This window comes from Polyodon spathula, chromosome 19 (genome assembly GCF_017654505.1).
Source record: "Polyodon spathula isolate WHYD16114869_AA chromosome 19, ASM1765450v1, whole genome shotgun sequence".
Lineage (NCBI taxonomy): Eukaryota > Metazoa > Chordata > Actinopteri > Acipenseriformes > Polyodontidae > Polyodon > Polyodon spathula.
The window spans coordinates 6430501-6445026 of NC_054552.1; the positions used below are offsets into that span (position 1 = coordinate 6430501).

Consider the following 14526-nt stretch of genomic DNA (forward strand, 5'->3'; position numbering starts at 1 on the left):
GAGGAATAGGTTAGAATTGTTTCCATTTTAAATGACACTTATGTACAGGGAATTCTTGGAAGAAGCTTGTTAAGCAACTCTCGGACAACGTGCTTGGAAATCATTTCACGTAATTTGACAAGCAGTAGACTGGCAAAAATACATTTTAATTGCTCCCAGGGGAAACCAAAACAGCAATGATGAAACACTGCTAGAGTTATTACACAGGTGCAGTCTGCGCACATTAACCAAGAAGTTAATTTAGTTAATGTTCGTTTAAAGACAGGTTTTACTTCAGAACCTCTCCAGACCAGAGAAAGCCTGCCAGACCATTCCATGTCATCCCTATATCTTAAGAAGAATGTGTTGGTAAAATATCCTACACACATGTAATTGCAATGTGTTTTTTGTTAACTGTCTGTCCTAATGGAACAAACTCCACCTCTCTTCAGGAAGTGCCCATTTGGAAGGCGGATCAGCCCGCATGTCTCTCCTGATCTTGTTGTCCATTTTCTTGTCTGCTGCTTCAGTCATGTATCTGGTGTACCGAAATTTCCCTGAGTTGAACAAGTAAGTTACTGTACTGTTAATCCAGTTCAACATACTGAAATGTGTATGACAATGCATTCTGCAACACCCTCATGTTTAAAGGTCTAGTGGCAACTTGACTATACAATTGCTAGTAGTAATAGACTTGCCAGCTCTGCTATCAAGACGTAAATGAATATCAACAATTTAGAACACTTTCTGACTGCGCACTCCAAGTACTGTAGTCTAATGGCAAACTGAACAGATAGGAGCTCTTTTGGTGGTTGTTAGCTGCTGTTGACTGGCCAGGCTTGCTGTATTTTCTCAGTGCTTTGTCCGATTGTGCGGATGCTGTTCACAGTGGTGAGTTCCCTTTGCTCTTTCCGCAGTGATGAGAAAGAGAAGATGAAGATCCCTAAAGATATGGAGGATGCCAAGGCCTTGGGGACGGTGCTCTCCAAATACAAAGACACCTACTACACACAAGTACTGGTGGCCTACTTCACTACCTACATCTTGTATCCTTTTGCGGGAATGAATATATATATTTTTTTATATTGGTCATTTTCAGTTTTTTTTTTTTTTTTTTTTTTTTTTCAAACCCACGTTCTGTTGTAGTTTATAAATTGGCAGTAATTTATAGTTTGCGTAAGTTTAGCCTCTCTGGGTTAAACCTGATTTTAAAGGGTTACGCAGAAACCCTACTCTTACCCAGTGTAATTGAAAGGCTGGTGGAAGGTTTTCAATTTAATTCTGTAATGGAAGATTTTAATTGGTCCTGTGCCTCTGTGTTCAGAGAAACACAAGTGGTTGATCTGGTGGCCTACTGGAACTGGACACCCAGCTCTCCTCCGGCTCTCTGGGGGTGTGTGGGAATGTGGAATAGCCCACGCCACTCCATTAATATGGACACAAGTGTACACTTGGCCGCTATATACACTGAAGAGCTTGTCACTGCTGCTGCTGAATAGTTTTGATGATGCGCTACCTAGAGAGCAGGCAATAAAAACCTTGCTGTTATGACCGATGTTGAAAATGACCTCCGCTTAAGTACTTTCAAAATAGGCAAAACAAGTTGTGTTTTCAGTGTGGCTGTTGTATCGATGGTAACACAATATGCATGGGATTAGATTGCAGTATGAAAGTAAAGTCAGTGCTACCCTTGCACATGGCAAATTCAGTGGAGAAGGCGGTCTTATTTTACTTTTATAAAGACAGAGATGTGGGGTTCCTGATTTTATATTTCCAGAACCCATGGGAAGGCATTTTAATGAGTAAGCCCAGTGACTGTGTGAGAATGTACCTACCTGCTGCGATTGCTAAACTTCTCAGTGCGTTTACAAGTAGCTTTCACAAGTTTTATTAGGGCTTAACAAAAGTGGAAACTAGTTATAAAATCAACACCCATTCAGAATCATTGTCACTGATACTGGCACAGCGAAGCTGTTTGCATTTCACTAGTGTGTGCCATTCCCTTGCCTCTCTCGGCCCATATGGTGGATATTTCAGAGCATAAAAAAGTATTTTTATAGTCAGTTTTTTTATTTTTTATGGGAAATGGAAGCCATGAAAGTCTGTTTTAATATCAATCTGTAGTTTATTGTAATTGATAAGGGTATAAGCAAAAGACTGCAAAGAGGTTGATTTGAATTTGTTTTTGAGTTTGTTGTAGGACATGCTGAACAATGTTTTTGGGGTAGGGTGTGGTGTTGCTTAATGGCCTAAAGACAATGATGAATTGGGGGGGATGTGATTTTAAAAACAGCCCGGGAGACTGTGTGGGGGAGGGGAGGGGCTGAAGTCTTTGTTCTTTAGTGATTACCAGCGGGGTGTGGTGTTACTGATTCGTAATTATCTGGGGGGGGATTTCAATGCCCCTTCGGGCCATAATAATCTCACTCCTAAATTCCACAAAACATCCATTCAACCGAAACAGGATTTAAGAGGTTCATCAATACTGAATCGTAAAAGAAAGTAAAACATGGTTTGTGGTACAACAGGAACAAATTTAATGATAAGGATATTTTAGAAATGTACCGCAATAAGTTTTTTTTCTTCTCTGTGTAATAATAAGCAATATTTCTAGTGAACTTTAAAAGGCCAAGTTAGGATTTTCCAATGTGATCAGGAAGCAGTGTTGTAAACCCATTGGGAATATGAGTGTTTCAGAATAATACAGTCTATCATAGCACACCAGAAACTGAATAGTAGTTGGGGGGGGGGGGGGTATGCATATATTATTAAGGCATAAGCCACATACTGGAACAGCTCTTCAAAAAGAAAAAAAAAAGCTAGATAGTTTTTAGCATATTTTACTGAATTCTGTGATTCCAGAGGTGTTGATAAGCGTGATCTTTGACAATGTTCCCAGTTTTGGCACACAGCCATAGAAATCTGCTTCCTCTCGTTTGTGAATGCTTTGCTGCTGAAATTGTATTGCATAACTTTGAGTGCACACCGCACTGCATATCTCAGGATCACCAGATCTAAGGTCATCTGTAGCCATAGCAACCTTGAAAATTATAAAGAGCCTTTTTTTTTTTTGTTCCGTCAGATGAATTGTTTATGAAAACAGAACATACCGAATGTCATATTCACACAACAGAATATTCTATGTTGCTGCTGTGGGTAAACCACACAGTGTATGTCAAATACTGATCATTACAAAGAAATGTCAAAATCAAGTCTAAATTAGAAAAAGTTAGTGCTGTATTCCCACCATTACATGCTTTACCACCTTGATGTTTTAGCAGTGTGTTTGCATACATAGTTGCAGTTTTACAGTATTCACCCATAAAGATGAACATTATACTGCTGTAATTGCACACCTGTCCCTTGAACAGGCTCGAATGCGGTTATTATATAACATTGCTAAAAGCAGGAAAACCATATTTCTGAAAATGTTCTATTTCAGCTTCCCTAGATGGGCACTTCGGTAGGTTACATTGCAGTTTTGAATTGACAATTTGATTAAAAAGTAGTAAAGGGTTAGAAATAGGTGTGTCTGTGTTGGTTTATTGTACCTGTGAAATATTCAACAGATTTTAGGGGGTGGAAACCATCCATACTGAAGAATGTATTACTGCAATGACAAAATACAAATAATTTGAAGCACCTAGAGAACACGCTGACACCCTGTGTTGGTATTCAAAGGTGGAGCTTTGTGTTTTTTGTTATGTCCTGATAAGCCTGCCTTTTTGGGGGAAAAAAACTGGGCTGGCTCTCATTGGGTTCGCTGTGGAATTCAGTGGGCCTGCCTGACTGACTGATCTGTGCATCTGAACCCACAAATGTGTTCTTAGAGACTGTTAAACAAAGCAGCACTGCAGCTAGTCAAGGTGATTCTGTTAACGGGCAGCTAAGGTAGAGGTGAAGGCAGGGGGTTGAAAAGGACACCTCGGAAACAGGAATTAGGGGTCTCCAGTGAGTCTTGCTCAATTTTTAAATAAAGACAAACTGGATTCAGACTCCTTTAGGTATTTTCAGAGATTTCATGTATTTGTTATTTCTGCACTTCATCCTAGAAAATATTTAAAGCTTTGGAGGAGCTGTAAAAACAGAAACTTAAAAGTTAAAACCTTAAGAGGATGCTCTTTCTGGAATGGTTTACACATGTTTTAAAGGGTTTTCTTGTGATTACGGTCAAGTTTTGGTGCCTGCTTTCTGTGCTGGACTGTATTCAGGTGTGTTTACAGTTGCAGCTGACACAAGGCATCTATTCAATCTATTCAGTAAGCTGATTCCAAGTAAGAGATTGTGTTGTCTCACAGTGTTTATGACAGTCCACATTGACTGTTTGTTTTGTGACGCTCAGCAAACATCTCTGAAAGACTTTAGTCTGTTCTCTCGATATTGCTTCACTCGGTTTACAGGATAGTTAGGTTTGAGTGTTTTATAGTAGTTAAAACTTGTGGCATTGTTTAGCATCTGAAAGCTTCTCTGACAGTAAATCAAGGTGCTAATGGTAAAATACAACTATTAACATGAATTGTTTCCAATGTTTTTCAGGCTGTAAAATTAGTCCACTTAGCAAATAGCTGAGAAAGGCTTACCGAGTAGCCTTTTTGCATATAAAAAAGGACTTGGATTGCTTAAATGGCTTTTTATTGGTGATTTAATAATAAAACCAGTTTTTCCAGTTTGATTTTCTCCTGTGGAGTTAAAAACCTCTTCTGGGCTTTCCTGAAAAGCCTGTGAGCGCCACCTGGTGGTCACATTATTGCACTTCGTCAGGGCTTATCTGTTTGAACAGAAGGAAGCAGAAAGCTGGGCACAGGAAGCTTCATTGTGTTGCAATATTATAAACCTCATAATAATGTTACGTTTTTTCATTCTGTAAACTATGCGTCAGGTGTGGCTCGTGTAACTACCAGTGCATTAAGTTTTATAGTGACTGGGCTAAGTTTTATGTTTCCTTATGTGTGTCAACACTACAGACCTGTATAGAGTTTTTGAAAGATAACACAATTTAAAACTGCAAACTGCTAGTCTTGTGTATGCTGAACATGTATTTCTGTTTAATTTCAGTTGTTACTTTAGTGTTGAAAAGAGTTAATCCTTGTCTAAAACAGTTTGCCCTCCTGTGCAGATCCCCCATACTCAGGTAATTTGCAGTGGTTTGAATGGAAACAGCTTTGCCAAGTGGGTAATTGTATTTAACAGCTGTGCTTGTGTTTAAATAATGCCTGTTCGTCTTCTCTGCCAACAATGATCTACCTACTGGGCTTCCGAGTCGACTCTGGTATCACTGATGGACTTGACGTGTGAAAGGAGTGAAGTTTGAAACAAAGCTGTTTATTTGTTACCGTTGTGTCAGACAGCCATTGTGTTTTGTAGAATGGTTTGGTTTCTTGTCTGTTCAATGAAGAAAAGAGCCATCTTGTCTGTGTGACTTCTATTGTAAGTTGACCAGGAGGTGATAATGCCTATTGAGATTTTTTTTAAAGGATGCAACTGAAACTTTCTATTCAAATTGGGTGACCCCAAGCTTTACACCTCTTGTTGGACAAAAGTGTCTTTTCACTGCGGGGCTGGTGATTAGATGGAAGTTTAAAACCTGTTTGTTTGTTTGTTTGTTTGTTTGACTTGGTAAAGAGTTTAGTGAGTCATGGTTTTGGAATTCAATATGTCTGGTGTTCATTATGCCCTCTGGTTAAACTTGTTGTTTTGTGTTTGTGTGTGTGTGTGGATGAGGGTTATAGCTTGCCATTGCTGCCAAAAGTATTACAAAATGTTTTACAATTTACAAAGGGCTAGATTTAAAGTAAAACAGCCTCTGTTCTCTCAGAAAGGAATAAAACACTTTTAATGTTATACAGGAAGAAGGAAAACATCTTTCCAATGCCTTACATGCAACTAAGTTGGTTCTTGCTATTTTTTTTAATATTTATAATGTTGTTGCACAACATGCATGCAGACAGACCAGGTCTGCTACTAAAATGGTCCCTGCCAGGAATGATCAGTTTCCTGTTGATGTGATTTGTCCAGTCACAAACTGCATACAAAATGGTCAACTGAGACCTATACTGAAAACTAATGAGATTAAAACACTGTTTTTGTGCATCAGAAGGCATCTCCCCTCAATACCTGCCTATCAGATGACGTGTAAGTCACTGGAATTTAAGATCACGCTGTATCTCTGTGCTGCAGCATGCTCGATTGCTTCTATAGTCCTTACATTTGCTGCTGCAGTCTGCAGACATTTGCCATCCCTGGATCCATCTTCCTGAGCATCCTGTCCGGGTACCTCTACCCATTCCCACTGGCACTGTTTCTAGTCTGTCTGGTGAGTGGAATGAAGAAGGCACTGCTATTAATGCTTATTGGTGCCAAAAAGGGTTTCATGTCGAAACACTCTTGCAGAATGTTCCCCTTGTATTACTAGTTCATCTCTCATTATGTCATAATATCTTTCAAAACAATTTAGGCATTAAAACAACCCAAACCTAAAACTGTATTGTGTAACCTTTGAGTGCTTATAAAGGCAGTAAGAGAAATATAGTGATATAGATATATAAGGTTAATGTTGAACAAATTATAAAATATGTGGGTCTATTTTACGGGCTTGCATTTCTGAACATTCAATGGAAGATACATATCCGCAATAGGTGAATGAAGACGAGGATCTAAGACTTGCTTTTACACTTTTATTATACAGTTTATACATTTGCAGTATTCTGTCGAGGGCGTAACTGGAATGCTACATTAATAGAAAGCATCCTGTAAATAAAAAGTGCAGTGTGTCCAGGTTCACACACACTTGTTTTTAGCCAGATTCCTGTCAATCCCATGCTTGTTGTTCACCAGGGTCAGCATGGGGTAGGGGGGGAGAGGCTCTGTTTTTGTTCACTGCGCTCTTGTTTGAGAGAGGCTCCAGCAGAGGATTCTGAACGAGGAGCAGCGTGGAGATGCCACTAATGGGATAAAGGCCCAGGGGTGATGCAGGCCCTTGTCCGTGTATGTCACCCTGCTTCCTGTTTGTCGTGTTCTTTTTCCTTACTCTTGTTATTGCTCTTGTGTTTGCAGTGCTCAGGCCTCGGAGCCTCCTTCTGCTACATGTTGTCATATCTAGTTGGAAGACCTGTGGTCTACAAATATTTAACAGAAAGGGCAGTGAAATGGTCCCAGCAGGTAACCTACACTATCCTGTTTTGTTTTCTTGATTCTGATGCTAAAGATGTACATAAGAAAAATGCCAAAGCACCAACCATTCAATATATGTATTATCTTCCTTTAAATATACATGATACGATACGTAACAATTTAATACACTGTCTATCTCTGTGTGTGAATATTCATGCATATGCAAAATGCATATTGTTTTTTCACATGGGCAATTTGCAACAATTTATTGAGAGATTTACTATAACTAGAGATAAGGACAGGAAGCCAGGAAATCCTGCTTTCAAATCCTGTTGACCACACTGTCACAGAATTACATGAGTCAGCCGACATAGGGTTAACATTGATAAATGTCTTTGAGACCAAAACATTGTGTCTGTCTATTACTGAGTCAACCTAAATCTGCATAGACATTAGTGTGTTCAGCTGCCTGGGAGGAAGCCATTAAGAGAGGAGTGTCCTCCATTGTAAAATGTTGCTCTTCTAAATGCTAGCTATTATAATTCCAGTATATCATTCTTTTGCCCTTCGGTTGAAATTACAAACATTTTCATTTTTGGATTGCAGGTTGACAAGCACAGAGGTCACCTTATTAATTACATCGTATTCCTGAGAATAACCCCTTTCCTACCCAACTGGTTTATTAATATAACCGCCCCAGTGATCAACGTACCCCTGCGGGTTTTCTTCATAGGGACCTTCTTTGGTAAGAGTTTGCATGTTAACTGGGTGATCAGTCTGGGTGAATCACCCCAAGGTTCAGTCTGAGTAACCAGCTGCACTTCATTTAAGCCACAGCACCACCTTGTGGCCAAGTTGCCTCAGATTTATCAGCCTTGTGATTTAGTGGTCAATGCTGCCACCTAGTGACAAACCATTTATTAGAAACCATACCAGTTTTGTCAATAAGACTCAACTAGACATGTGTTTTGGATGGTGCCTTCATCACATCGATTCTTTATACTTTTACTTTTTGAAGTTATGGATGAATAGCCTACATTTGTCTTTGTAAATCACATAAATCAACGGTCCCTAGTAAATGCAAGAATTTCCCTAGACATTGGAGACCTTGTTCCGTACTATGACAAGTGTTAAAACACATACACAGTACAAGAATAGAATATAACCAGAACAAACAAAACTAAAACGCTTTGACATGTACTAATTCGCCATGGTAATGATTTTTTTTTTAAATGCAACCATTTCTGGCCCACATGACTGTTCTGGTTCTGACTTTAAATAAGGCCTACAGACTACCTGTTCTGTTTTGGTGGACTGTTGGAGATCCCCAGTGACTGTTGGAGTTAGGGATCACTGGGGTATAGACTGCTGGCTAACACAAGCCTCTCTCTTTTTCTTTCTCTCTCTTGTCTTCTCTCTCAGGGGTAGCTCCTCCATCGTTTGTTGCTATTAATGCCGGCACAACTCTGTACAAGCTGACCACTGCTGGGGAGGCCGTGTCCTGGAACTCTCTCTTTGTCCTGGGGATCCTGGCTGTCCTGTCCATTCTTCCGGTGTGCTTCCAGAAGAAGCTACAACAGAAGCTGGAATAGACTCCCTTACCCTGTCCTCCGCCCCTCTACAGCTCAGCACCAGTACAGGCCTCCACGTCTGTGTTACTCTGACCTCATCCTCTGGACTTCGTGGTATATGTTTAACATGCCAAACAAACAGACAAAGTGAAACCTACTTTTTAAATTGTTCTTTAGTATTGCTGCTTATTTAATTTATCCCCCCCCCCCCCCCACCAGTATTGTATTTGCTGATTTATTGTTTTGTATATTATATTATTTTTATGCATTTGTTAGTTTGCAAACTTTTTTCATTTTTGCCCTATAAAACATTGTTAAACATGTTTTTTTTTAACTTTCAAAGTTGTAACTTCTAAAGCAATAATGTAAGGGGTATGTGTTTTTTTTTTGTTTTGTTTTGTTTTGTTTGTTTTGTTTTTTTAAAAAAGCATTTAAGAGAGATCAGATTTTGTGTGTTCACTGGAGCCAGGTTACACTGTCCCTTGATTAGCTGTCTGTTTGGAATTAGAAATGAATCTCTGAGCTTTTTACAAAATCAATAAAAAGGTGACATATCCCTTTTAACAAAAGGTAACTCTTTATATTAACTAGGCTTAATTACCAATAATTGCCATTGTTTAAAATGGTACAAAGTAATCCTGTACTATTTAATTGCATTATGATAACCCTAGTCTTAATCTGTTCATTAACAGCTATTGCTGTGTAAGGGATAATTATTTCATTTAATGTTATGTAATTACTGGTAATTGTTGCCCATTTAATATAGGTGGGACCAAGGAATTTAATATAACTGGAATAAAACATTTTGTAACATATTTACATATTTACTGGGTACTATTGCATCATAACACAGTATTTATAATCTTTAAAAAATAAATAAAAACAGGAAATTTACATTTTAAACAAAAACTTTGCTGGGGCCATGTTTAGATCTAGCCCACATTAAATGGTAAGACTTTGAGAAACGTGAATATTGAAGCTTTTTTTTGAAACCGTCTATTAAGAATTTGTCTCGTTGCACTTTGAAAAGGAATATAGAACCCTAAATAAAGACATGCACTGTCTAGGAATGACTGAACTCCGACGAGAAACTGGATTCCAACTGGTTACAGTTTAGAGCAAAGTAAAAACCCTAAATACAACAACTACTCTCCGACAGGTATTTAAATTCTGTCCCATTTCTTCTTGGAGGGTAGTGTGTTTGGAATTGTTCTAAAAAATGTTATTGTCCTTGTAAAAAAAAAAAAAAAAAAAAAAAAAAAGTAATTATCTGTAATATAAGCCAGCTGGCCCAAAACAACCATTTATTCTTGTGAGTAAATAAACCAGAAGCCAGCAGCTATTTCTGCAAAACAACTGTCAGATCCCAGAGTGACACAGTCAGACGGTTCACGCAAAAGTGAGTGTGAGAGGATTGGTTCAATGAAACCACACTGAATATCTATGAACAGCACTGTTAATGGTACTGGTGTGCTAAATCTTTTGTAGACTTGAATTTATTGAACAGATCAGTTCACTATATTAAAGTCTTCTGTATTTTGATTGAAACCCACCTGTTAGCTGAAATCAAATAGCTTAGAGCTGCGTTAAAGTTATGTCAGTTTTAGTTTTTGTTTTCATTTTTCTATTTGTACATTTAATTTGGATATCTTTGTAAATGCAAATGGTTTCCTTTCTGGTGCTTTGCTGACTCTTTCATGTCTGTAACAAAAAGAAAAACACTTTATATGCTGATGTTACTTGATAGGAAATGTTGTCTCTATTTGAATTTCCTTACCTAAGGTAACATGAGGTGGTGCTAATTGGGATCTGTTAGTTGTAGTTTTAAATGAAGTGTTCCTAGTTTTATGATACCTTTTAAATGCCATTTATTTGACCTGTCAAGATGAAATCTTTGTACTATAGTTTTTACAGCAATTGAGAGTTGTTTTTTGTAGTGTGGCCTAGGAGTCTGTCAGCTCTATCTGCAAGGACTAATGTTGTGTGCATCATCTGTGCCATGAACGTTGTTTATTTGCTCATTCAGTTTTTTTTTCTACAAAAGGATAATATCTTTGTAAAATATATAAAAAATTCATCGGGTGATAATAAAAGTCAGTGATAGAAAAAAAAAATGACGTTAGGGCCGTGTGCAAATGTATTAGAGCACCTCCAGATTTGTCATTTATATTATTTATATACCTACCTGCATGCAAACCTCTGGGTGTGAGAATTTCAAGTTTTGGTCAGTAATTTGTGATATAGAAAGAAAGCCTTAGACCCCTTTGTGCTTTTAATTAGGCATCTTAAACAATTTATATGTGCTCCTTTTCTCTTAGTGCTTTAAAATTAATGTGGCCAATTAACGTCATCAATTAAATTTGAATAATTTACCTATTTTGACAATTTTCAAAAAATTTCAAAAATATAACAATTACCGTTTTGGTCACAAGATGGCAGTCTGTGCACATTTATTACTTGACCATTAGCACCAAAGCAAGCACTGTAAAGGCAGAGTTATCTTAAGCACAGTATTCCTTTTTTCTGTCTCTGGTTTCAGCTAAGCCCATCTAGCCAGGTCATGACCTAAAAGCTGTTGGTGATTGAATTTCTCGAAGAGCTCAGCCTTTTCAAAACAGGATTTTGCAGTCTGGTGTTGTAAAATGTGATGTGTCCCATGCTGATTGTACTGCGGGGAACCACTTTTCATGCGGTATCATTTTTTTGACATGTAAAGTAAGTGATGTAAATTGCAAGGTGATTCTGTGCAGACGTTTGTACCATATGTGAACATCCACTCAGTAAGCCTCAGTGTTAACATGTGCACTTGAAATGTACATTATAATATATCATTTGTAGGTCTTTTTTCCAACTTCACAAAAAAAAAAAAATCAGATATTTATTATGAACTAATAAAAACAAACATATTTTTTAATGTTTTTATTGATTTGTGTAACATCTGTATTTTAAAAGCCTGCTCGTCATGGAATCTTCAAACTTGTATAGAATGCATTGGTAACAATCATAGGTGTGATCATTTCTGTGGTATCTGGGTTAGAGCAGTAGATTAATAATGTAGTCCCACTGATGAGAAAATCGATTTTTATGTCATGCTTTTATCTGATTTCTGTATATTTCTAACAAGGCACGGGAAACAGTTCTCCAATTCAGAGGTTTCATTTCTTTTGATTTAAATGATGTTAAACATGAGTATCAGCAAAGCATGTGTCATGAATCTATAATATTGAAAATGCAATGTTTTTTAAAAAATTGCGATTTGAACAGTTGACTGATATTAACTACTTGGCTTGTCATATAGTAGGAATACACATAATGAAATGATATACAATTTGAATTGATACATCATTATTACATCTGTCCTCAAGTGTGTGTGTGTGTGTGTGTGTGTGTGTATATATATATATATATATATATATATATATATATATATATATATATATATATATTAGCTCAAAGAGCCAGCTGCTCAACGTTTCGATATGTTGTACATATCTTTCTCAAGATAATTACACACACACTGTATATGTATGTGTGCAGAATGAAAACATAACCCTAACCCTAGCTCTGTTACATTGTGTCATCTGACAGAACTAGTAGTGAAAATCGAAAATGTAAATGAATTATTGCACTTTTTAAAAATACTTAAAGGGATAAGGTTGGCACAACAGGTATTAGCTGATAGATTAAGCTCTTAAAATGACCACACGTGACCCACTTTAAATTGTAAGTGGCGTACTGTATTGCGCTGTCAGCAGTGGTGACGTCACTATGAACTGTCATTACTTTGCTTGTATTTGTGTCTTCCTAAAAGAAATATCAGCACCTGTAGTTTTAACTGGCTCTTGTACAGTGTTGATAAACTTCACAAATTCAGCTTGATTATTGTTAATATAAACCACTCGCACGAAAGCATAGCGTCGCTACCGCTGTACAAAAGAGCAGGATCTTTTGCAAGGAGTGTATATCGGGCTCTTGTCTTTGTGTGTGATTACGTCACCTACCAGCCCTGCTGCTGCCTTCCCTCGTGCACGCTACACACCCATGAAAATAGCCTTACGTGGTTTTAGCAGAGGGTGTCAGTCTAGCTACAAAAGCTGACAGGAATGACCAAGGTGATCTAATTCACCTTTAATTATCCCAACAGGCATGGTATTCTGCAGAGCCTGTAATATATTAACCAGGGTGCGTGTGCTGAATACCACACAGACCGCTGAAGTACCCAATTCGAGCTGATATCACCTTCTCAGCGCTGTCTCCAAGACACCAGGCCTCGTTTACTCACCATTCAGATCCAATTTCACCCTTTAATCAAACAGCCATCTTTAAAGGTTTGCAGAATAAATGAAATCTGTATTGATGTGATACATACTTTTTTTTTTTTTTTTTTTTTAGGAAGAAATCAAGACTACTCAGACACAACATTATTTATCTGATGAAGTTACACAAAATGGTGTCTGCTTTTACTTATATAGACTACTGTTTGTATAGTTCACAGTACAAATAAAAGTCTAAGAAAATCGTGGTACAATAGCTCTGTTGGTCTTTGAAATATTTAAATTATGTTTTTTTTTTTTTTTTTTTAAACTGTGCTTAGATCTCAAAGATTTGAACTATAAGCGCGTGGTTCCAAAATAGGAGTCTTTCAAACACGGTGTTGTTTGCAGTTTGAACACTGGACACTAGAGGGCGTCCTTATGCTAGGTAACAGCATTAGCAGAAAATTACTCGCATGTAGATTGCGTTTTTAATTTAAAATCAGCATTTCCTGATTGAGTTCAAATACAGTAGATTAATAGAGCTACTTCTAAAATGCAAACGTTTTATCAATGTTTTCGTTATAAAAACAGAAACATTAGAAAAACAGCACATTTTCTCAAAATCTAAAACTAGCGTATTATGTTGTCTAGTTTGTCTGCTCGGTGCATGTATCGTGCTTTTAGAGTTTTTAATCCATCAAGTTCTTCATCCATCCCTTTTAACACTATCAATCCAGGTCTATTGACGAGGTCTCCCACGGCTTTCTACTTATTCATCCAAGTCTCATTCATTTTAGGCACATTTTAGCAGTCTTTCCTGAAATAATTGGAAGTGCAGTAGTGTAATAACAAATTCTGAGCGTGCATACTGGGCAGGGCCCACCCATGTCGAAATTGAAATCTAAATGCATAAAGCATTTTTTAAACGGACTGGAGGTCACAGAAATAAAGTCTCTGCTGTCGAAACCAAATGAACACATGCGATACATATTATACAAAATTGACAAATCGGTCCCTCTGAGAGGTCCAGTTGTAGCATTGATAATTAACAGACATTTTCAATATCTTCAAATCATGCACCGGTCAGTACCCAGTTGGAAAAGCACAGACGGAAAATTAAGTAAGCACCGCGGTGTACCACAACAGACTACAATGCAGTATTGGCACCGTATTTGCTGAGGAAAATGGCCAATGCTTTTCTAGAATGATGACCTTTGTATGGCGGTAACCATAGGGACCTCTCTGATGTGCAACGGTATCGAACGTTTTATCGAACCTTGGCATATTCTATATATATATATATGATGACATGATAACACAATTTAAGGGTAATGCTAATAAATACATAGTCTACTTTCATTTTTTAAACCAATAAACCAATTTCACTGCACACAAGTAATCTGTAGCATCCTTTTAAAACATATTTGAATAGGATGAGCTGGCCGAGGGTATTTTCAAGAAATGCGCGGCATATTATTTCTCTACTGCGTTTTCTCCTCATCCTCAGGCTCCTTTCTGTTGCAGCTGAAGAGTTAAGAATAACGTAATCCTTTTTTTTTTTTTTTTTTTCTCAGCCTCAGCGCAGGCGTACATTGTGGTTGACAGCAGGG

The 14526-nt window shown here is 37.6% G+C and overlaps 1 protein-coding gene across 1 annotated transcript; it reads left to right on the forward strand.

Moving 5' to 3' along the window:
* Nucleotides 1-413: 413 nt before the first annotated feature.
* On the forward strand, nucleotides 414-8865 carry LOC121294376 (transmembrane protein 41B-like). The gene is made up of 6 exons (XM_041218002.1): nucleotides 414-549; nucleotides 897-1025; nucleotides 6199-6292; nucleotides 7033-7137; nucleotides 7696-7834; nucleotides 8512-8865. Exons 1-6 carry the CDS (start codon nucleotides 464-466, stop codon nucleotides 8679-8681), a joined length of 723 nt encoding a protein of 240 aa, XP_041073936.1. The 5' UTR covers nucleotides 414-463; the 3' UTR covers nucleotides 8682-8865.
* The last annotated feature ends 5661 nt before the right edge of the window (nucleotides 8866-14526 follow it).

Excerpts from the sequence above, each read along its gene's own strand:
- LOC121294376 (XM_041218002.1), top strand. The coding sequence starts at position 464 with ATGTCTCTCCTGATCTTGTTGTCCATTTTCTTGTCTGCTGCTTCAGTC. Across the intron at positions 550-896 it reads AATTTCCCTGAGTTGAACAA|TGATGAGAAAGAGAAGATGA; the intron begins GTAAGTTACTGT and ends CTCTTTCCGCAG. Across the intron at positions 1,026-6,198 it reads TACTTCACTACCTACATCTT|TCTGCAGACATTTGCCATCC; the intron begins GTATCCTTTTGC and ends TTGCTGCTGCAG.